The sequence below is a fragment of the Hemitrygon akajei genome, chromosome 3 (assembly GCF_048418815.1).
Source record: "Hemitrygon akajei chromosome 3, sHemAka1.3, whole genome shotgun sequence".
Lineage (NCBI taxonomy): Eukaryota > Metazoa > Chordata > Chondrichthyes > Myliobatiformes > Dasyatidae > Hemitrygon > Hemitrygon akajei.
The window spans coordinates 102,578,096-102,603,684 of NC_133126.1; the positions used below are offsets into that span (position 1 = coordinate 102,578,096).

Genomic DNA, 25,589 nt, shown 5'->3' on the forward strand with positions numbered 1-25,589 from the left:
AAATTGTATCAGAGTGCAATTGTTCACAATTGTCTCCATTTATTCCACTGCTCTGCATTTCACTCCCAATGCAGCAAAAGCAACTATTTACTGATCAATTGCTTTAAATATGATCTGATAACTTTCTAGCTTCTCATCCCGTTTGTTTCCCAAATTAGATATATCACTTGGGTGACATGGAATTTGTCTGTGGCAGCAGTGCAGTGCAAAGGCAAAATTACTACAAATTACAAATAAAATCCATAGTCTACGTTGTATATCTGAATATAAATATTCAAACAAGTTATAATCTAGATGCATAACTATTTTCTGCTCTTGATAGAGATTTGCAGATTCAAAGAATTTAAATGAGGGTTTTCAACAAAAGATTAGGAAGGGATATGTGCTATCAAAATATTCATGGTTATTTTTACCCCTCAAGATTCTGATTAAAATGTCTATGTCTAATGCATCCCTTACAACTTTTGAATGTAAACAGTGAGTTTTTTTTTCTTGTGCTGTTGTCAATGAAATTAGCCAGAGTGGAATGGTGAATTCAGCATCTTTGGAGCAATGTGGGAAGCCAAAGACAGATGAAAATGAGAGAGCTTTAAAGAGTTAAGGTGACTGACACAAGTAACTCAGAGATTTCCTTGTAGACTGAACACAAAGACCAAGGGCCCAAATAATCCTTTCAAATTATGCAGCAAACGCACTTTTTCTAATTTAGTGGATTGCATTCAGTGCTCGAACTGCACTTCTTCAACAGCAGGCAAAGCCAAATGCTGATTGGGTAACCACTCTGCAGAGCATCTTTGGCTCAACCTGCAAGGGTGACCTGAGCTTCCAAAATAACTAACAATCCTGCTTTAACAATTCAAAAAATTGCTGGAGGAACTCAGTAGACTGAGCAGCATCTGTGGGGATGTGGGAAGGAGCTGTGGGCAGTTTGAGTCCTGTTGCAGGGTTTTGACCCAAAACATCAACAAATCCTTCCCCTGCAGATGTTGCTTGACCTGCTAAACTCTTCAAGCAGATGTGAGTTGGTCCAGATCCCACCATCTGCAGTTCCTGTGACTCTTCCATTCTCTGCCCCATTTTCATTTTGACCTCACTGCCCCTTAGCCTCTTACATCACTCCAAAAGCGGCCCACACAAGCTGTCTGCACATGTTGTAGCCCTCTGGACTTCAAAATAGAATTTAACTATTTTAGGTAACCACCCTTTTCCATGTCTCTACTCTTGTAACTCTGATTCAACTTGCTTCTTTTTCTCCTCTCCTATTTCTAATAGCAAGCAATTGCCACCTTGTTTTCCCAGGAGCAAAGGAAGCTGAGGAATGATGTGAGAGATAAGAGCATCTTAGCTAGATAGTCAGAGTCCTTTATCTTTTAAAACAGAGATGAGAAACTTGTTTTTTTTAAGAAAGCAGAGGCTGTTAATCTTGAATGTATTGTCAGAGGTGACAGCAGAGTTACATACAATGATGCTTAAAGGACAGCCAGAAATTTCGCTAGGCAAGGCATTAAGAGACGATTTATAGTGTGGGCAAGTGGTTTAGTGTAGATGGGTTAAAGTGTGTGTGTGTGTGTGTGTGTGTGTGTGTGTGTGTGTGTGTGTGTGTGTGTGTGTGTGTGTGTGTGTGTGTGTGTGTGTGTGTGTGTGTGTGTGTGTGTGTGTGTGTGTGTGTGTGGTGTGTATATATATATAGAGACATTGACCAATTTTAATCTCAGTTATCAGACATCCACTTCACTTCCTGCACTCCTCAAGACAACTAAAAACACATTTGTCTTTTCATTCAGTTTTCATAAGAGTCCCTGACCTGATAAGTAGACAGTTTCCCTTCTCATCCTCCTAGTGACATTAACAAACTACTGCATAGTTCCCTGCCTTTTGTGTATACCCTTTTCTTGGGTATATCTTGGGTATACCAACTACTTTTCCAATGATTTGTTAGGGTTCATCAACACCCCTACAGTGAAAAACATCTAGCCTGAATTTATCATCGCTGATGATGCTGATGGCAGGATCTTTGCCTGCAGAGATCAACAATGAAGAACAAACCTCTGAAGTGACAGCATGATCATTGGTGACTGTAGAGACCAATTCTGGATCTGCAGACTCTGAAGCAGCAGGGACTTGGGAGTATCCGAGATACAGGTGCTTGGGTAGGTAGGACCCTTCCTGCATCCCCTCTTCTCTTCAGCAGTTGCTCTTCTGGATTCCTCAAAATTCTGCCAAAAATTTTGAGGAATCCAGAAAAGAAATCCACTGATCATGATCATCTCTAAATATGGTAAAGAAGCATAGGTGATATTGTCATTATTTCTTTGAACATCACGTCCACAATTTTCCTGGTGTACACTGAGACAAACTAATTTCTGACATCTCACCCATTACCATTGCATAGCTCAGTGGCTTGTCCCTAACCCAATTTTTGTTCTGTAGTGTTCCAACAGTTCATGAATAGGCCATTCCATCCCTGTGCCAATCTGACTGTTCAATACAGCCACATGCCTACACCAACCCCAAGGTGGGTTAGTGATCTTGAGGTGCATGAAGCTGGACAAAGCCAGGACCTTGTGGGACACGAGAAATCACTGGGGTCTTGGTACCTTCCTTAGCCTCAAGTGAGATACCTGCATATAGTGCACTTATACAAGCAACAGTTGCAAGGACAAGCCAGGTAATTACAGCTGGTGAGCTGAATTTGGAAAGATGCAGACCAATTTATACAGAGTTATTTTGTACATGGGATATCTTCTCTTCTAAAGAAAAGCTCAAATTTTAAGACTTGACCAAGGGAACTGACAAGGGCAAAGCAGTAGCTTACATGAATTTCAGCATATGATAAGCTTGTTCAAAATGTGAGATCACCTAGGATCCAGACTGAGCTAGCCAATTGGATATAGAGAGTAACACATTCAAAATGCTGAAGGAACTCAGCAGAGCATATTTGGAAAGGAATAAACAGTCGACATTTCAGGCAGAGACCCTTCATCAGGAATGATGAGATCCTCTAATCCAGTGGTTCCCAACCTTTTTTTGGCCATGCCCCACCTAATCACCTCTTAAATCCTGATGCCCCCTGTGGTGAAATATAATTCTTATTATTCAAAAAGTGAACTCCTATTCACCTGGAGGAAGCCTAAAAGACCATTAACTTGGTTTAAACAAGCTTCCAAAGAACATGGCATTCATGAAAGAGAAAAATAAAAGAACCAAAGGACTGTTAAAGTTCTGAGGAAGAAATTACTAAGAAATTGTAAAAAAAAAGAACATTAAGTGATATTAAAATAATAATAATAAATAAATAAAACAATGCCGATTCATTTCTACAGCATACAAAGACAGATACACCGTTTAAAAGAGATGACGCAATGTACACACCTTCACACCACCAAGAACCGAAAGCTACTGCAAAAAGCAGCATTGGCGCGACCTCGTATGAGTTTCTTACGCGTTTGGACTTGTTCATTCGTTCCTTCCTACATCAGTCAATTCATTAATTTAATTATGAAAGCCATTTGATGGTTGTAATGATGGTGATACACTATATATACAGTACATATGCAATTACACATGTACATACACACAAGTATTTTTATGTATGCATACTGTATATACACATATGTATTAACTCGCACACACACTCATACTCACACAGACTTACTAGAAAAAATTCTCTGTTAATAACTCATTCTCGAATTGCCCCCCTTAAAAATCAAATTACCCCCCCTGTGGGGCGTACACCCCCACGTTGGGAACCACTGCTCTAATCTTTGTACATGTTACTCTGAATTTCCAGCAATCTGCAGAATCTTGTGGTTACAAATGTATACAAATTTGGCTTCTTCATAGGAGTCAGAGGGTGGTGGTGGAGGGTTGGTTTTTCACCCCCATAGTGGAGAGGCCTTTGATCCTGCACTGTGTGCCACTGACGTCAGTGCTAAGTTCTGTCGTTTGTCACATATATTAATGATTTGAATGAAAATATCACTGGCATGATCCGAAAGTCTGCAGATACCAAAATTGGTGGCGTCGTAGACAGTGAAGAAGCTTGCCCAAGGTTACCACAGGATCAAGACTAACAAGGAAAGTGGGCTGAGGATGGCAAATAGAATTTAACTCTGACAAATGCAGAGTAATATATTTTGGGAAGATATTCCATATGCAAAAGTGTGTATGGATCTGGAGGAAATAGCAGAGGTACTTAATGAAAACTTTACTTCAGTATTCACTATGGAAAAGGCTCGGCGATAATAGTGACGACTTGCAGCAGATTGAAAAGCTTGAGCGTGTAGATATTAAGAAAGAGAATGTGCTGGAGCTTTTGGAAAGCATCAAGTTGGATAAGTCACCAGGCCCAGATGAGATGTACCCCAGGCTTCTGTGGGAGGCGAGGGAGGAGATTGCTGAGCCTCTGGCGATGATCTTTGCCTCTTCAATAGGGACGGGAGAGGTTCCAGAGGATTGGAGGGTTGCGAATGTTGTTCCTTTATTCAAGAAAGGGAGTACAGATAGACCAGGAAATTAATAGACCAGTGAGTCTTACCTCAGTGGTTGGTTAAGTTGATGGAGAAGACCCTGAGAGACAGGATTTATGAACATTTGGAGAGGTATAATATGATTAGGAATAGTCAGCATGACTTTGTCAAGGGCAGGTCGTGCCTTACGAGCCTGATTGAATTTTTTGAGGATGTGACTAAACATATTGATGAAGGAAGAGCAGTAGATGTAGTGTATATAGATTTCAAGAGGCACTTGATAAGGTACCCCATGCATGGCTTATTGAGAAAGTAAGGAGGCATGGGATCCAAGGGGACATTGTTTTGTGGATCCAGAACTGGCTTGCCCACAGAAGGCAAAGAGTGGTTGTAGATGGGTCATATTCTGCACGGAGGTTGGTCACCAGTGGAGTGCCTCAGGGATCTGTTCTGGGACCCTTACTCTTCGTGATGTTCATAAATGACCTGGATGAGGAAGTGGAGAGATGGGTTAGTAAGTTTGCTGATGACACTAAGATTGGAGGTATTGTGGATAGTGTGGAGGGCTGTCAGAGGTTACAGCGGAACATTGATAGGATGAAAAACTGGGCTGAGAAGTGGCAGATGGAGTTCAACCCAGAAAAGTGTGAAGTGGTTCGTTTTGGTATGATGACAGAATATAGTATTAATGGTAAGACTCTTGGCAGTGTGGAGGATCAGAGGGATCTTGGGGTCCGAGTCCATAAGACATTCAACGCAGCTGCACAGGTTGACTCTTTGGTTAAGAAGGCATACGGTGTATTGGCCTTCATCAACCGTGGAACTGAATTTAGGAGCCGAGAGGTAATGTTGCAGCTATATAGGACCCTGGTCAGACCCCACTTTGAGGACCGTGCTCAGTTTTGGTCGCCTCACTACAGGAAGAATGTGGAAGCCATAAAAAGGGTGCAGAGGAGATTTACAAGGATGTTGCCTGGATTGGGGAGCACGTCTTATGAGGATAGGTTGAGTGAACTCGGCCTTTTCTCCTTGTAGAGACAAAGGATGAGAGGTGACCTGATAGAGGTGTATAAGATGCTGAGAGGTGTTGATCATGTGTATAGTCAGAGGCTTTTTCCCAGGGCTGAAATGGTTGCCACGAGAGGACACAGGTTTAAGGTGCTGGGGAGTCGGTACAGAGGAGATGTCAGGGGTAAGTGATTTTTTTTACTCAGAGTGTGGTGAGTGCATGAGCTGCTGGCAACAGTGGTGGAGGCGGATACGATAGGGTCTTTTAAGAGGCTTTTAGATAGGTACATGGAGCTTAGAAAAATAGAGGGCTATAGGTAAGACTAGTAATTTCTAGGGTAGGGACTTGTTCGGCACTACCTGTAGGGTTGTAGGTTTTCTATGTTTTTTTTCTATTTACAGTGAATGGCAGGGTCCTGGGCAGCACTGTAGAACAGAAATATACATAGTACATAGTTTCTGTAAGTGGTAACACAGGTAGCCAAGATAAAGGTGTATAGTCCACTTGCCTACTTTGGATGGGACATTAAGTACAAGAGTTAGGATTTCATTTTAAAGCTGTACAAATGTTCGTGAGAATGTATCTGTTAATACTGTCTGAGCAGTTCCAGTCACCATACTATAGGTAAAATATAATAACGTAGGTAGAAAATACAGAAAAGATTCACAAGGACCTTGCCAGTTCTGGAAGGCTTGAGTTACAAGGAGGGACTGGATACTCTGGAATGAAGGAGACTGAAGGTAACCTTAGATTCAAAATTACAATGTACATCAAAACATCCAGTGATCAGAAATGAGTGATTTCAAATTCCTGGGTGTCAACATCTCTGGGGCTCTAACCTGGTCCCAACATATCCACACAGCTAAAAAGAAGGCAAGACAGCTGCTATACTTCAATAGCAGATTGAGGAGATTTGCTTTGTCAACTGAAACACTCAAAAACTTCACAGGACCGAAAGAACCAACAGAAAGTTATGATTAGTCAGCTCTATCTTGGGTTCTAGCCCTTCACAGCATCCAAGATATCCTCAAGGCGCAGTGCCTCAAAGGCAGCCTCCATCATTAAGGACCCCCATCACCCTGGACATGCCCTCTTTTCAATGTTATTGTCAAAGGAGGTACAGAAGCCTGAAGGCACACACTCAGTGATTCAGGAACAGCTTCTACACCTCTGCCATATGATTCCTAAATGAACATTGAGCCCATGAACACTACCTCACTTTTGTTTTATATATATTATTTCTGTTTTGTACTTTTTAAATCTAACATTATAGAGATTAATATAATGTTATAATAGACCTGATAATAAATCTGATTTTGAAAAATGTCATTTACATTCACACTCAAGGATATGCTGGGAGCAGCCTGCAAGTAAAGACATACATTCTGCCACCAGCATAGCATGCCCATAATATTTAGCAGAATTGTCAATGTTAAGACCGTGACACAAAACTGTGAGTGGAAGAGGAAAGTAGTCAATGTAAAGAGAATACTTTGCTCTGAATTTTCTCTCAGTGTAAAGAGAAAAAAATTTTCACTATTCAATAAAATCTCTGGCTATTTCCTGCCATATTTATGCCCATTTATTTCTCCTGCCTATCATCTCTGAAGCCTTTCTGTATCCTTCCCATCACTGCACTGCCACCGAGACTTGTATCACTAGCAAACACCTGATCCCCTCACCCTCACTAATAAATCTTGTTAAAGGCCAGCACTGATATCTGTCACCCAACTGGTCCATTTTGTAATCAGAAAAAGACCTGTTCAATCTTTCTCTATTTGTCTGCCCCTTAAAAGTCCTCGACACATGCCTCAACGGTCCAATCCTCAATCCACGTCTCCATGATCCAATCCTCAATTCATGCTTCCATGATCCAATCCTCAATCCACGTCTCCCACGATCCAATCCTCAATCCATGCCTCCATGATCCAATCCTCAATCCACGTCTCCCATGATCCAATCCTCAATCCATGCCTCCATGATCCAATCCTCAATCCACGTCTTCCATGATCCAATCCTCAATCCATGCCTCCATGATCCAATCCTCAATCCACGTCTCCCATGATCCAATCCTCAATCCATGCCTCCATGATCCAATCCTCAATCCACGTCTCCCATGATCCAATCCTCAATTCATGCCTCCATGATCCAATCCTCAATCCACTTCTCCCATGATCCAATCCTCAATTCATGTCTATGTGACTCAATTCCATGTACTTCTTTTCTGTTTAATAACTTCTTAAGGGACATTTCATTGGGACTTTTCCAAAGTGTAAAACCACGGCAAATTCATCAAGCACCATCTCTCATTTAAAACCCTGTATCAACCAGGCCCAAGCCTCCTATTATTTTCCACATGCCCTGTTAGTGCTTCCCTAATAATTTCTACCATTTCCCCTCCCTAACTGATGACAGGCTGACTGGTTTATAGCTCCCTTTCTCCCCATCATTCTTAATGTATAAGATGGCTTTATTTTAATACAAGTTTTACAAATTTTGCCTGAAGTTTTATTTTCATTCCTCATCTTTGTCATTGCTAATGAACTCGGTACATGGCATTTTTCCCCCCCACTTTACTGCTGCCAAGTTCCTGGCTTTTTAATTGCAATGCATTTCTGCTGAACAGTTTCCTACTTCAGTTTAGTTTGTTTATCTGTACATTGTTTTCTGGTTATTTCACTTGAGTCTGATCTCTTCTATTCCTCAATAAATACATTCAGCCTATTAACACACTTAATCATTACTTTCTACCTTGTGTTTCTGATACACTACTAGCAGTTTGGAAACAGAATAAAAAGACTTCCAGTGTGATGTCCGAAAGATGGAAAAGGTTCTGCTAATTGTTATTTTACCTCATTTAATGGATCACTCTTGTGAAATGAATGAAAGAAAATTAGAAATATTCCAGTGCTCTGCAGAGACAAGCTAAGAAATACAGAACTAATGCTTCAGTCAAGGCATTTCAAAGCAGCTATATTACAGATGTAACTACTTTAAAGTCAATAGAAAGGTGAATGGAAGATCTGTGATGTGGAGGAGGGCAGATATTTTCCACCAGCCTCCACATCTAATTAATTTCACTAATTTTCATTGCCAAGGCTATCCCCACCCAATCTGACAAGCTCTCTTTTCTCAACACCCTTCTGCCTCAGTTACTTGTCTTTTTTTTTTGCAGGGACTGGCTTAGGTGAAGAAAAGTTCCAAGAAATCCACTAACCCTTGTGGTTACTAGTTATTTGCTCTCCATTACACCCAGTTGAACCATCTGTAATTTTTGGGCCAGGAATCCCAACAACGTACATTTTCCATTTTACTTTACATTTTAAGAATGTGCATGTATTGTTTTATTGTGAAAGTTGTCATTAAGTTTGATGCACTTCATGTCAAATGTATTTAGGGAAACTTCCTTCATCAACACAAGAGATCCAAACTAGAGTGAATGTGATAGTGGATCTCCTATTAGGGAATGAGACAAGGCAGGTGACAAAAGTATGTGTAAGGGAACACTTTGAATCTAGTGATCATAATCCCATTAATTTCCAGATAACTATGGAGAAAGGTAGGATTGGTCCTTAAGCTGAAATTCTCAACTGGAGAAAGGCCAGTTTTGATGGCATCAGAAAAGTTCTGGCAAGCGACGATTGGGATAGATTGTTCTCTGGCAAAGGGACACTAAGTAAGTGGGAGGCATTCAAAAGTGAAGTTGAAAGTGAAAGTGAAAGGGTTGATGAAGGAAAGGCAGTGGATGTTGTTTACAAAGACTTTAGTCAGGCCTTAAAACAACACCCACATGTGAGGCTAGTCAAGAAGGTTCTGTCAGTGGACATTCAGGGTGAGGTAGTCCGCTGGATTCTACATTGGCTTCACAAATGCCAGAGATAGTAGATGGGTGTCTCTGTGACTGGAGGCCTGAGACTAGTGGTGTGCCGAGGGTTGTTGCAGTGACCATTGTTGTTTGTCATTTATATCTTTGATAGTGTGGTAATCTGGATCAGCAAATTTGCTGATAAAACCAAGATTGGGAGTCTAGTGGAGAGCGAGTAAGGCTATTCAGACCTCTGGAAAAAATGAGCTGAAAAATGGCAAATGGAATTTAATGCAGACAAATGTGAGGTGTTGTACTTTGGGAGGACTTGTACTGAGAGTGGTAGGCATTGGAGGAGTGCAGCAGGACAGAGGGATCTGGGGATACAGATCCTTAATTCCTTGAAAGTGGCATCATAGGTAGATACTGTCATAAAGAGGGCTTTTGACATATAGCCCTCCAAACTGAGTATAGGACTTGGGACATTATGTTGAAGTTGTACAAGATTTTGGTGAGGCCTAATTTGGAGCACTGTGTGCAGTTCTGGTCATCTCTCTACAGAAAAGATAACAATAAGATTGAAAGAGTACAGAGAACATTTACAAGGATATTGCTGGGACCTAAGGATTTGAGTTACAGGGAAAGTTTGAATAGGTTAGGACTTTATTCCCTGGAATGTAGGAGAATGAGGTAAAATTCAATAAAAAACACTGAACATAGAACTGTACATAGAAATCATGGTTGACTTAACTAATCCCTTATGCCTACACAATCTCCATATCCTTCCATTTTCTTCACATTTATGTGTCTATCTAAACAAATCCCTAATTATCTGGTAGCGTATTCCAGGTACTCACCACTCAACACTGTCCCTTGTGTCTCCTTTGGACTTAACCCCCCTCACCTTAAGTGCATACTCTCTGCTATTAAGACATTTTAACCCTGGGAAAAAGATGCTCCCTGTCTACTCCATCTATGTCTGTCATAATCTTATAAACCTCTATCAGATCTCCCCTCAGTCTCTGCCACTCTAGAATAAAGTAAGGCCGAAGGGTCTCGGCCCGAAACATCGACAGCACTTCTCCCTATAGATGCTGCCTGGCCTGCTGTGTTCCACCAGCATTTTGTGTGTGTTGCTTGAATTTCCAGCATCTGCAGATTTCCTCGTGTTTGCCTTATCAACCTGTACAACCATTTTCAGGAAGCTATTAAGTTGGACCCCAAGATCCCTCTGCTCATTAACTTTGCTAAAAGTCTTGCCTTTAACAGTGTGCTGTTCCTTTACATTTGACCTATCAAGGTGTGACACTTCACATTTGGCCGGTTAAACACCATCTACCATTTCTCTGTCCATATCTGCAACAGATCTATATCCTTCTGTATTCTTTGCCAATCTTCTAAGCTTGGCAACCACACCACCACCAATCTTTGCATCATTTGCAAACTTACTAATGCACCCTTGTACATTTTCATCCAGGTAATTTAAATAGCATCATAAACAGCAGAGATCTCAGCATAGATCCCAGCAGAACATCACTAATCACTGATCTCCAGCTAGACTAAGTGCCTTCAGTCACTGTGTTCTATAGGACAAACAGCCAATTCACCATGGATCCCATGCATCTTAATCTTCTGGATGAGCATCCCATGGAGGACCTTGTCAAACGCCTTACTAAAATCCATGTAGGCAACATTCATGGCTTTACCTTTATCAATCACCCTCATCACCTTGTCAAAAAACTCAGTCAAGTTACTTGCCCTGCACAAAGCCATGCTGACTGTCCCTAATTAGGCCATGGTTTTCCAATTTCTCATAAATCCTATCCCTAAGAATTCTTTCTAGGAAATTCCCTACTACTGATGTGATGCTCACCAGTTTATACTTTTCAGGATTATCCCTGGTTCCCTTCTTGAATAATGGAACATTAGCTACTTGCCAGTCCTCTAGAACCTCACCTGTGATCAGAAAGGACACAAAGATATTGATAATCTCATTGCTTGCCTCTCTCAGTAACATGGGGTCCCATCTGGTTTTGGATATTTATCACCTTAATCTTCTTTAAAAAACCAACACTACCTTCTCCTTTACCTTGAAATGCCCTAAAAAATTAATACACTCAGCACTAATCTCCCTATCCTCCACATCCTTCTCCTTGGTAAATACTGATATAAAGTACTCATTTAGGACCTCACCTACATCCTCTGCATTCAACAGAATGTTCCCTCCTTTATCCTTCAGTGGTCCTACTCTCTCCTTAGTTATCACCTTGCTCTTGTTGTATGTATAAAATGCCTGGAGAGTCTCTTTAATCCTACTTGCCAAGGACTTTTCATGGCCCCTCCTGGCTTTCCTAATTCCCTTCTTGAGTTCTTTTCTGGCTTCTTTTTAATCCTATAGAGCTCTCTGATCCTAGCTCCTTAGCTTTTATATATTTTCCCTTTTTCTTCCTAACTACATTCATTACCTCTCTTGACACTCAAGGTTCTTTTACCTTGCCATCCCTGTCCTTCCTTCTAGAACATACCTGCCCTGTACTCTGTACAGTTCGTCTTTAAACACCCTCCACATGTCAGATGTGGACTTACCCAAAAACAACTGTTCCCAATTAACTCTCTCTGCTTCTTGCCAATTATTTCATGGAGGTCCTATTCTTTGGTATCTATTGTAACTCCCTATACTCACTGTACAGGACATCTTCCCCCTTCTACCCATATCATTAGAGCCAATGTGCACTACGACCCCTGAATGCCACCTTCCCAAATGAGAGTTCTCTGCAGCCACTCTGAGACATCCTGGCTTTCCTATCACTATCACTCTACCTTTCTTTACCATTCCCTACTGAGCCTTAAAACCAGTCCCAGTGCCACTTGTCTGGCTGCTACAGCTGTGCCCTGATGAGTCATCCCACTCAGCAATATCCACAGGGAACAAGAAAAAATCTGCAGAATGCTGGAAATCCAAGCAACATACACCAAATGCTGGAGGAAATCAGCAGGTCAGGCTGCGTCTATGGAAAAAAGTACAGTTGACACTTTGGGATGAAACCCTTCGATAGGACTGGAGAAAAAAAGCTGAGGGGTAGATTTAAAAGGTAGGGGGAAGGAGAGAAAACACCAGGTGATGGGTGAAACTGGGAGGGAAATGGAGAGGGAGGAAGTAAAGAGGTGGGAAGTTGATTGGTTAAAGATGCAGAAGGCCATGGAAGAAAAAGAAAAGGGGGGGTCTTAGTCACAAACTTCCAGTAATGCCGTCCACCACCTTTATCCCTCCCCCACCTTATCTCCTTGCCCACTCATCGCCTCCCTCAGGTGCTCTTCACCCCCCTTTTTTTTCCCATGGCCTTCTGTCTCTTTCACCAATCAACTTCAGAGCTCTTTACTTCATCCTTCTCCCTCCTGGTTTCACCTATCACCTGGTGTTTCTCTCTCCCCTCCCCACCACCTTTTAAATCTACTCCTAAGCTTTATTTTCTCCAGTCCTGCCAAAAGGTTTCGGCTCGAAACACCAACTATACTCCTTTCCATAAATGCTGCTTGGCTTGCAGAGTTCCTCCAGCATTTTGTATGTGTTGCTCAAATACCCAAAGGGATATTATTGCTGAGGGGAATGGTCACAGGGGAACCGTAGACTGACTGCTTACACCCCTTGCTTGCCCTGGTGGTCACACATCTACCAAATGAATCCTGAAGTCTGGGTGTGACCACCTCAGTCAAAGTTTCATGCATGAGGTTTCCATCCTCCCAGATGGGTCTGAGCACACCCAGCTGCAGCTCCAGTTTTTGGACCTTGGCAGTCAGTAGCTGAAGCTGGGTGCACTTCCCAAAGATGTAATAATCAGGGATCCTGTGATCTCATATCTTACAGGAGAAGCATTCCAGCACCTTAACTACCATCCTGCCTGCAGAGTTAGGGATTAAGACATGCAAAATTATGAATGGTTTAGAAACAGTAAATGCAAACAGGCTTTTTCTGAGGATGGTGAGATTATAACTGGAAATCATGAGTTAAGGGTGAAAGGTGAAATATATAAGGGGAACCTGAGGGAAATCTTCTTCAGAGGGTGGTGCAAGTGTGGAACGAGCTACCAGCAGAAGTGGTGTTTGCAAGTTTGACTTCAACATTTAAGGAAAATTGTCTAAGTACAGGGCTATGGCTTGATGGGACTAGGCAGAATAACTGTTTCAGCATGGACTGATGGACCAAAGTCCCTGTTTCTGTGCTGTAGTACTTTATAACTATGTGCCGCAAACATCCACTTTAATCAAAGTTTACAGCAGTTTCACAAATTCCTCCCAATTTTCTCACTAGAAGTAATTTAAAGAATCCACCAAGCCAAATGTAATTCATGTTCCATCTCCTTGCTTCACTCAAGGTGTCCAGACCAGGGTATGATGTTAGAAGTCAGAGCTTTAGTTTGATGTTTGAGTGGACAGTTTTGCAAACTAAGAGCACTGTGTTACTTTTCTCAATGCCCCAAAACATGCAGAAAAGCATACAAATATAGTTGAGATTTTATACTTGGCTTCCAAAAATCAAGACTGATACACAAGATTAGCACTAAGAAATTCAATAAAGTATCCGAGACTTAATTTAGGGAGTATCGAGAAGGTGGAAGCTGTTGGGAAAAAAAGATAAGGCATGTGTAAAAGTATTAAAGGTCGAGTGAAGAGGAGCACAAATAGGAAAGGGATGATGGGGTGAGAAGGAGCAGGAGGAGACCACTATAGAGGATAAACAGCCTGCTTAGCACTATCTTCAAGTACTTCAAGTTCAAGATGCTGCCTCTGCTACATCACTACCAAAACATCATTTCCTTAAAATGGCAAGTCAGAGGAGGTGGAGAAACTTTGAGCAAAGAAATACTTACAACTGGCCATCCTTCCTTGTGTAAAAAGTGACTGATTTGATTGTGGCCACCACCACCACCATGCACAAAGTGACAGGAACAAACAGCATGATGACATGCTTGGCTCCATATTTTAGAGACAGCTCTTCTTCATCCCCAAACTCCTCTTGCGTCTGTCTCATGTCATTCTGTGACTGGCCGTTACTCTCTGGGCAAAGATCATCTTCATCTAGACCCCTGCGAGCAAGATTAGACTGGGAAAAGATTTGAGGGGGAGGGGGAAAAACAAAAACAAAACAATTACATGCCAACAAGTGCCAAACTGCAGTTTCCCCAATGACAATGACAATTTGCCTTTTTGGAGAAGTCGGATGGTGCTGCAGACAGTGGGGTGAGAGATGGTAGAGGGGAAAAAAAGGGTTCACTGAGAGAAGGCTCACAAAGTTTGGCAGCATTGGGAAGAGAGAAGGGAGGACAAGGAGGTAAGGAGCTGAGCGAAGGGCACTGAATAGGCTACGGTCAATTATGGAAAACTCTGAACATCCTCTACATAGCACCATCCAGAGACAGAGAAGCAGTTTCAGCGACAGGTTACTATCGATGCAATGCTCCTCAGACAGGATGAAGAGGTCAATACTCCCCAATGCCATTAGGCTTTACAATTCAACCGCCAGGACTTAAGAACTTTTTAAAGGCTATTATTAATGCTTTTTGAGATAGTGATTTAGATGCATATCATATTTTTTTACTGAGTTAAGTATTGTATCTAATTAGTTTTGCTACAACAAGTGTATGGGACATTGGAAAAAGTTGAATTTCCCCATGGGGATGAATAAAGTATCTATCTATCTATCAGGAAGCAATCAGAATGGAAGTGCAGAAAAAAGGGAAGAGGAAAGCAAGGAAGGAGAGGATGAGAAAAGAAACTCTGCAAGGGGATTTGAGGACGAGCAGAGGGATTGGCATTAAAATAATCACAGATAACCACATACCCCTGGAGTAGATAGACCAGGAGAAACACTCCTGTCTGTTCCAGTACTGTACTCTGACTTGGATTTCTGTGATTCACCATGAGTGAGGTGCATGTCATCCAACAAAACACACCCTAAGGGAGGAGCAGCAGGCTGGGTTGTTAATTAGTTCTACCATTTTATATAGTTCTCCAGCAGAAGAGCTCAAGAATGTAAAAACAAGTAATGCATGTACTAGCTTTGACAGATATATTGTAAATGCATTCGGAGACACTGCGAAGATACCACATGGAGTGCTGGCTCAAAGTAAAAGTCCTTGGGATCCGAATTAATGGAGCAAAGTGGATCCAAAACTGGCTACAGAAGCAAGTGAAGGATAACAGTTTGCTGATATTCTGAGGCTAGAAAACATTACCAGCAGTATTCCACAAACTCAGTATCTGCTCCCTTGTTTTCTGCTTTATACTTTAAAGAATTCAACCAAAATAAGAAAGCAGTGTGCAAATGATACTAAAAATGGCCATGCAGTTGGCAATAAGGTTAGATTCAAGACGTAGAACAACATACCCGTTACTTGAGCAGAGGATGGAAAAGTGAAGTTAATGCAGACAAGTGCATTGAGTTGCATTTGAAGAGGTGGCAGGCAATATTGCATACAAAATATTGGGCAAGTCTTGGGCAAGGAGGAACAAAAGAACCTTGGCCTCTATGCCCATAGATCCTCTTTACTCGAAAGGTGGTGTGAATATGGAATGAGCTGCCAGAGAACGTAGTGGATATGGGCTTGATTGCAACATTTAAGAGAAGTTTATATAGGTACATGGCTGGGAGGGATACGGAAGGATATTGTCCAGGGCTGAGTCAATCAGACTAGGCAGAATAACAGTTCAGCACAGCTAGTTGGGTCGAAGTAGCTGTTTCTGTGCTGTAATGCTCTATGACTCCAGGATTCTACAACCCATTAGGGTTCTGTTTGAGTACTGTGCACACCACATTACGATAAGGGTATAATTGCTCTGGAAAGGATGCAAGGGAGATTTAAAGGAATATTGCCAGGACTGAAAAATTATTGGTGAGAAAAGCTGGGGCTGTTTCCTTTCGAATATAAGAGGCTGACAGAAGAGTCTTGATAAATGAGTGTAAAACTTTGAAAGTCTAAGAGTACCTCGCAGAGGATCAAACACCAGATGCACAGACTTAAAAGTATTTGGTAGGATGATTAGTGGAGAAATAAGGAAATAAATTTACACGGGGGAAGTCGGGTCAACACAATGCTAGGAGGTAGAATGAATGTATATAACTCTTTGAATAGCACAGACACAATGGCCTCTTTCTGGCATAAAATTTTCCATGATTACAATTCAGTTTACAATCAGAGACTTGTTGAGCTATACAATATATCCAACTTTGTGCTCTTTGTCAGAATGCAGTCCTGTAATGGTCAGCAATTCAGAATGAAGTCATTCAAAATGTAAAACTCAAGTAATCTTACACCTCATAACCATAAAAAGAGCCAAAATCAAAACTATATACTTAACATTTTTACTTTGATAAGCAATATAATTACCACTTCAAATGGATCTCGCAGTTAATATCCTACCGGCAAAAACACAGCTCAGATAAAGGATAATTAAAATGTTCACAAGCATACAGAATTAAGACAGTCAAAGGAAGCTCCATGCTCAGTACTAACACTGAATATGTGAAAATGATCAAATCTACAGACAAACATTAAAACAAACAGTTGTGACAATAGTTTAGGAGACCGTACATTAACAAGTATAATTGTGGAGAGTACTGTCCCTTCCATGTAACTTGGCTGTTGCACGAAACAAAGAATGCAATTGGCAGCCAGAGTCTGAATAAAAAATTCTCTATTCCGCAGTATAAACTTGAAATTGACAGTCAGAGTGAATGAAATTGGCAGCCAGAATCTGTTGTGAAAAATTCTCCATTCCTCAGTAAAAAAACTCATCCCTTCCAGTTAATGTGATTTCTGGGTAGGGCTCCAAGTAGTTGGTAGAACTTCTTATTGACTTGATCCACATGAAAATAACAGAACAAGGCCACTTGGTACTTTACAGTCTATCCTGATATTTAATATCCTTCTGACCTCTTCCAAACTTATCTCTTCTTCCCAGTTTTCCATAGCCCTCAATTCCCTGATCTTTACAAATTTATCTACTTCCTCTTAAATATGCCCCATGATCTAGCTTTCACAACCATATGAAGAACTGCAGTGATTCACAAGAAATTCCTAGACATCAGTTTTAAATAACTAGCCATTCATCATATCTCAAGTTATCCTGTCAAGCACTCCAAGGATCTTACATGCTTCAATAAGATCACCCCTCATTCTTCTAAACTCAAAAGAATATCGATTTCATTTCCTTAGCAACCTGTGATTCAGCAACCCTTTCATCTCAAGAATTAGTTTGGTGAATCTTTTTGGACTGCCTCCGGTAACAGTATACTTTATAAAGGTTCCAAAACTATGCAAAGTGTTCCACATGTGGCATCACCAGTAACACTGAAACAACACTTCCCATTCCTAAACACAAACATTTTTGCACATTGTTACATATTCTTCCACCTATTTTCATCTCATCAGCAAACTTGGATAACTTGCGCTCTGCCCCTCCTCCACAATGGTGATAAAGTTTAAGGGAAGTGGGGGAATCTCAGATTCCTGTAAATAATGGGTTAAGTACCGACTATGTCTGTGTATTTTGTGAGTGACTGCAGCATGTTTGAATAATATCTCACAGCTGCTTCTTCGGAGCAAGGTAAGCGTTAATGTTCACACAAATCCACATAAGATGTCACAACACACACAAAATGCTGGTGGAACACAGCAGGCCAGGCAGCATCTATAGGGAGAAGCGCTGTCAACGTTTCGGGCCGAGACCCTTCGTCAGGACTAACTGAAAGGAAAGATACTAAGAGATTCTCCTGATTTTTCACACCTTTTGATTTCGACAAAAGGCAGTACCTGATGGAAATTAGACAGGGCATTCCTTTCTTAATTAATGCATAAATTTGGTGGATGTTCTTATCTTTGTAATAAGTTTTGGCTCCAACAAACCAGGTAGAACATTACTTTTTTTAATTAAAGTGGCTGGAGTGTCTATCAAACTGATAGTTCTTTTGTATTAATAGTCCATTGACTTGGCCAGCCTGCCTCCCCTTAATCAATTTCAACTGGCCATATTATTAAGAGGCAGCTGATATGGTCAAATCTGTCAGGTCGCGGTGGCTGCCTCTCCTGACCAGGGTCCCCAGTCCCAACTCTTTCCTTAGGGACAATATAGAATACCCAATGTCACTTGCAGTCTTTAATTCTCACAAAAACTGCTAGCCTATTTTCCGTTAATACTTGCAAAAAAAAACTCTCACATACTCTGGAGGTCTTTCCTCCTTTATCCTTAACTTGTTTCATTAAATTTCAACCGGCTATATTTCTGCTGCCAAGGTGAGAATTTTACCGGGCTGCCAGTCTCATATCTTTTTCAGATTTCAACTATATCTTGAGACATGCGCAACCTCTTTTCCGAATCTTCAAATTTCAACTGGCCATATCCTGTCACCCGCAGCAACGTAAAAGAGACAACTGCTTACCTTAAATCCTGTATCCAGATGGGTCATCTGATCCCATCAAGGTACCTGTCTCAATGGGCGAAGGGTAAAAACGCTCAGTCGGACACAAGGAGTAGCCCGAGGTAAACTACCTCAGGGCACCCTGCCACTCAATTGTGTTCGATTCAAGCCCCCTGTCACTTATTCAGCCCAGAGAGGCATTCCCTATGTTGGGATCCCAGTCACGGCACCAAATGTAAATGTAAATTTGCCAGATCAAGTAACGACAGCACAAAAAGATCATTACTTATCAGTTTATTTCTTCGAGCTCAGCCAGCGAGAGAACTTGGTCCAGACATCAGGGGAGAAGCATTCTCATCCCTCTGGCAGTTCAAACAAGTTCACTGCCTGACATCAGAATTGTTACAGTTTATAAGGCCACCAATACAAAAGAACATTCAGTTTGATAGACACTCCAGCCACTTTAATTTAAAAAAGGTTTGTTGGAGCCAAAAATTGTTACTAAGATAAGAACATCCACCAAATTTATGCTTTAATTAAGAAAGGAATGCCCTGTCTAATTTCCATCAGGTGGAAAGGACCATACCAAGTGCTACTAACAACATCTACTGCAGTGAAAGTGCAAGGGCAGCTCCGGTGGATACATCAAACGGACTGTAAACACGTTACTGGCAAAACTGATAAGGACTGAAAAATGTATTGGCTATTGATGATTTTAATGACCCTAAGGGGACCTGCCCCTGTTCCAGGTGGCCCCCAGGTTAACACTTTTCTGTCCCTCTGCCATACCTACACTAAGCAAGAAGAACAGGGAGCATGTTGGGTATGTTTTGTATCATGCTGTAGAAGCGACAATCTGTTCTGAAAAGTTATCATGTAATGATAAAAAGGAGGGAATGACAAAGTTTAAGGGAATTGGGGGATTCTCAGATTCCTGTAAATAATTGATTAAGTACCGACTATATCTGTGTATTTTGTGAGTGACTTCAGTGTGTTTGAATAATATCTCACAGCTGCTTCTTTGAAACAAGGTAAGCGTTAAAGTTCACACAGATCCACATAAGATGTCTCCTGATTTTTCACACCTTTTAATTTTGACAAAAGGCAGTACCTGATGGAAATCAGGCAGGGCATTTCTTTCTTAATTAAAGCATAAATTTGGTGGATGTTCTTATCTTTGTAATAAGTTTTGGCTTCAACAAACCAGGTAGGACATTCCTTTTTTTAATTAAAGTGGCTGAAGTGTCTATCAAACTGATAGTTCTTTTGTATCAATAGTCCATTGACTTGGCTGTAATGTTTATCAAACTGATTGTTCTTTTGTATTGGTGGCCTTATAAACTGTAACAATTCTGATGTCAGGCAGCCGAAGGGATGAGAATGCTTATCCCTTGATGTCCGGATCAAGTTCCCTCGCTGGCTGAGCTCAAAGAAATAAACTGGTAAGTAACAATCTTTTTGTGCTGTCGTTATTTGATCCGGCAAATTTACGTTTACAATGGTGTGCAATATTAGATCTATGCCACTTGTACCACTGAAAAAAACATATCCTTGCCTGTAAAGACTTTGCAAAGTGTCACTGAGAAGATACTGTAAATATGTGGAAAGTCTTCTGGTCCATGAGACTAATGTGGAACTTATGGGCACAAAAAGAAACACTAAGTGGAACATGTGGTGTAAATCTAATACTGTGCATCAACCATGAAACACCTTCCCTTCTGTAAAGTAAATAGTGGAGGAGCTTTTCAGCAGCAGAGACTGGAAATTTGGTCAGGATTGATGGGAAGATGAATGCTGTCAAATACTGAAAGATCCTGGATAAAAACCTGCTAGCCTCTGCCAGAAAGCTTCAATTGGAAAGGAAATTCAACTTTCGGAAGAACAACGACCCAAAGCACACTGCCAGAGCAACCATGGAGTGACTTCAAATGAAGAAAATTGATGCCCTTGAGTGGCCCATTCAGTTTTGACCTTAATCCGATTGAACATCTCTGGTAAGACCTCAATTAACCTGGCAGAGCTTGAGCAATTTTGCAAGGAGGAAAGGGCAAATCTTACTCCATCATGCTGTGCAAAGCTAACAGACTTATCCAAAAAGACTACTGGCTATAAAAGCTGTGAGAGATGGTTCAACTAAGTACTGACCAAAAGGATGAATACTTTTGAACCGCTGACATTTCAGTTTTTGAATTTTTAGATTTTCATTTTCCCTGATATTTGGGCTCTACTATGAAAAAACGAGCATTTGATTCATAAATAAAGATTCTCAGTTAAATTGATCAAAATCCTTGTTGGTAATACTCACTTATGTGAACAAAGGGGTGAGGGCTGAATACTTTTTCAAGGCACTGTATAGCAGCTGACTAGTTCCTCTATTGTTTTATGAGAGAAATATGGGCCAAATGCAGGCAAAATAGGCCTCACTTAAATGGAAAACTTGGTCAATGTGAACGAGCTGAGCCAAAGGGCGGGTTTCCCTAGTTCCCCTAATAAAAGAGGGGACCAAATTGAGACTCTATATAATTCAGTTCTCTATCAGCCAATAACCTTAGCAACTGAACCTGCCCAATATTAAGTGATGATGGTCATCAATAAAACTACAGGTATGTACTTTTTGCATATTTAATTAATAAAACACTATTTTAATAGGTGCATTATTTTAATCAAAGCATTTTATATGTTATGGAAATGCTTGTGGCATATTTAACAGCTTTCAGATAAACAGGGCTTCTATAAACTTCCACAAGGCTTTTCAAGTAATATAATTCAATTTGCCTCTGTAATGGCTAAAAAAGGAAAATATTGAAGCACTTCTAATTAAGCTGCTTGCTCATTTCTTTTTGTACGTACATGGTTCCAATTAGATGTTTGTCCTCTGCCTCCAACAGCTTCAAAATGTAAGTTATAAAAAGGTAGAAAAACATTAATAAGATTTCACAATGGATATATTTAAAGCCAACTGAAGCAAATTTAAATATTTCCCTATTTTCCGGTTACCTCTGACAAAGGTCAGGTATTGTTGTTTGTTTTGTCTAGTTTTCAGTCACTTAACCAGCAATGGAACACCACATGCAATTCTTCCTCTTTCAAAGCTATGTAGCTTTTAAACGCAATCTCTGTTAGTCTATGGTCCATACAAAAGATAGCCACTTCCTCTCAGGAGAGAATAATGATATGAGGCCTTACAAGGGCAGACTATGTAATCCTGGTTTATCCAATAGAGATTTTCACTCAGCATGAAAGGATCTTGTGCAGTAAATACAAAGAAACTATTTCATAAGGAATAAAATGTGTAACTTACTCTGCACTGGAAAATAAGATCAATGTTTTAGGTCAAGGATCCCAAGGAGACACCGGAATGCATAGGGTTAGAGAGAGTTTATGCATAATTCAGCACTTGGCAAGGACCAATAAAATGAAGTTAGATTTAAGTGGAGCGGCCATTGTGTGAGTGGGCTAGTGTTGGAGTGGGGAGTTGAGGCTTCAGTGAGGAAAGGTGGAGGCATCAGGTAGATTTTTTTCTTTGTTATTTCTTTCTTTCTTATTGCACTTTGAAAACAGTGGGAATGCCATTCAGGATACCAGAATGCTCCTCTTGCAGAATATGGGAAGGCAATGTGGGAAGGTGTATGGAGGGATATGGGCCAGGGACAGGTCAGTGGGACTCAGAAAAATGGTTTGGCACAGCCAAGAAGGGCCAAAAGGTCTGTTTCTGTGCTGTAATGTTCTATGGTTCTATGGCAGGGAGCTCCAGTATCCCTGATGACTATACCTACAAGAAGTGCATCCAGCTGCAGCTTCCAACAGACTGCGTTGAGCTGGAACTGGATTAACTCTGCATCATTCAGGAGGCTTTAGGGCTGATAGACCCAAAGTGCTGGACACTGGTAACTGGGTGATCATGAGAAGGAAGGGGATAATCAGAAACCACTCTGGATATTGTATGGGGGGGGGGGGGGTGACTTAGCAGGGGAGCCACATGGTAAGGTCTCTGGCAATGATTTGGGCTCTGTGGCTCAGAAGGAAAGGTGGGGAGGGGCAAGGAGAGAAGAAGAGGCTATCTGTGATAAGGAGATTGGTTGGTTAAGGGAACAGAAAGATTGACAAGATCGAAATTCCAGAATGGTTTGTTGCTTCCCAGGTGCTAGGGTCAGAAACATGTTAGATCGAGTCCACGGTATTCTTAAGTGGGAGTGCAAGCAGCCAGAGGCTGTGGTCCACGTCGGTATCAATGTCACAAGTAAAATGGGTGATAAGGTCCTGCAAAGTGAGTTCAGAGAGTTAAATGGTAAGTTAAGGACAGGATCTACCGGGCTGTGATTTCAGTATTGCTTCCTAGGCCTTGTGCTAGCAAGGCCAGATACAGGAAGATTATTACAGTTTAACATATGGCTAAGGTGTTGGTGTAGAAGGGAGGGCTTCAGATTTTTGGATCATTAGGTTCTCTTCCAGAGAAGGTGGGATCTGTACAGAAGGGACAGTTTGCATCTGAACTGGAGGGGGACTAACATCCTAGTGGGAAGGTTTGCTAGTGATGCACGAAGGGGGTTTAAACTACAGTTGTGAATCAGAACACCAGAACAGAGAGTGGAGTGGTTGTGGAGAAAGTGGTTGTTAAGCCTACAAACAAAGTCAGCAATCAAAAGGTCAAGCATGGTGGGACTACTGCTCTGAGCTGCGTATATTTCAGTGCAAGGTGTATTATAGGCAAGGTGGATGAGCTAAGGCATGGATTAGCATGTGGAATTATTACATTGTAGCCATTAGTGACACTTAGCTTCAGAGCCAGGACTGACAGTTCAATGATCTGGGGTTCCATTGTTTTAGATGTGACAGAGTGGGAAGGATGGCATTATTAAGTCAGGGAAACATGAGTTGTGATAGTAGATGATCTTAACTTTCCACATATTGGCTGGGACTCTCTTACTGGAACATGGCTGATGGTTAAGTGTCTGTCAAGTATGTTCAGGAAAGCTTCTTTAATCAGTACATAGTACATAGAAGTGCCAATTAGAGAGATGCAATATTGGATCTTCTGTAAGGGAAAAAGACAGGGCAGATGACAGAAATTTGTGCAGGGAAACACTTTGCATCTAGTGATCATAATGCCATAATTTTCAAGGTAATTTTGGAAAAGGATGTGTCTGGTCCTTGGGTTGAGATACGAAAATGGAGCAAGGCCAATTTTGATATCAGCAAGGATCGGAGAAGTAGGAGGCCTTCAAAAGTGAAATTTTTAGAGTACAGATTTTATGTTGCTATGAGAATAAAAGGCAAGAGCAACAAGTTTAGGTTCCCTCAGGTTTTGAGAGATACTGAGGCTCTGGTTAAGAAAAAGGAGGAGGTGCATAGCTGGTATAGGCAGGCAGGAACAAACAAGATACTTGAATAGTGTAAGAAATGCAAGAGAACATGTTAAAGAAATCTGGAGGGTGAAAAGAAGACATGAGTTTCCTCTAGCAGAAAATGTAAAGGAGAATCCCAAAGAATTTGACAGATCTATTACGAGCAAAAAGATTGCAAGGGACAAAACTGGTCCTCTGGAAGATCACAATGGTAATCCATGTGTGGAGCCAAAAAGAACAGGGGAGATCTTACAGATTTTTTTGCATCTGTATTCACTTGGGAGATGGACACTGAGTCTGTAGATTTGAGCCAAAGCAGCAGCGAAGTCATGGACCCTATATGGATTACAAAGGAGGAGATGTTTGCTGTCTTAAGGCAAATTAGGGTGGATAAATCCCCAGGATCTGACAAGGCGATCCCTCGGACAGTGTGGTGGCTAGTGCAGTAATTGCAGGGGCCCTAGCATAGATTTTTAAAACATTCTTAGCGATGGGTGAGGTGCCAGAGGATTGGAGGATACCTAATGTTGTTCTGTTGTTTACGAAAGGTTCTAAGAATAAACCAGGAAATTATAGGCCAGTGAGCATGACATCAGTACTGGGAAAGTTATTAGAAAGTATTTTAAAGGACCAGATATACAAGTATTCAGATATTCAGGTCTGAATAGGGATAGGTTACTATGGCTTTCTGTGTGGTAAGCCACGTCTAACCAACCTTGTACAGTTTTTTGAGGAAGTTACCAGGAAAGGTGATGAAGGCAAGGCAATGAATAATGAGGCAAGGTCTTTAGCAAGGCATTTGACAAGGTCCCACATAGGATGTTCGTCAAGAAGGATCAGTCAATTGGCATTTAAGATGAGGCAGTGAACTGGATTGGCATTGTGGACAAAACCAGAGCGTGGTAAAAGGTTGCCCTATAGGACTGGAGGCCTATGACTAGTGCTGTTCCAAAGGGATCTATGCTGGGTCAATTGTTATTTGTCATCTATATCAACAATCTGGATGATTTATGGGAAACTGGATCAGCAAATTTGCAGATGACACCATGAATGGGGATGTAGTGGACAGAGAGTGGACAAGCAAGGCTGCAGGCCCGGATGGTGTCAGCCCCAGGGTGCTCAAAGCCTGTGCCCCCCAGCTATGTGGAGTACTTCACCATGTCTTCAACCTGAGCCTGACTCTCCAGAGGGTTCTTGTGATGTGGAAGACGTCCTGCCTTGTTCCTGTACTGAAGACGCCGCGCCCCAGTGGCTCCAATGACTACAGACCGTTGGCATTGACCTCCCACATCATGAAGACCCTGGACAGACTCGTTCTAGAGTAGCTCCAGCCTATGGTTAGGCCACACTTAGACCCCCTCCAGTTCGCCCATCAGCCCCAACAAGGAGTTGAGGATGCCATCATCTACCTGCTGAACCGTGTCTACGCCCACCTGGACAAGCCAGCGAGCACTGTGAGGGTCATGTTTTTTGACTTCTCCAGTGCTTCCAACACCATCTGCCCTGCTCTGCTGGGTGAGATGCTGACAGTGATGCAGGTGGATGC

The 25,589-nt window shown here is 41.5% G+C and overlaps 1 protein-coding gene across 3 annotated transcripts in view; it reads right to left on the bottom strand.

Moving 5' to 3' along the window:
* Nucleotides 1-25,589, bottom strand: part of psen1 (presenilin 1) — a 133,057-nt gene that overhangs the window by 64,116 nt on the left and 43,352 nt on the right. For all 3 annotated transcript variants that reach the window (XM_073040522.1, XM_073040519.1, XM_073040520.1), the window contains one exon: nucleotides 14,152-14,384. In XM_073040522.1, the coding sequence (XP_072896623.1) occupies nucleotides 14,152-14,384 (233 nt within the window). The remainder of the gene's footprint in view (nucleotides 1-14,151; nucleotides 14,385-25,589) is intronic.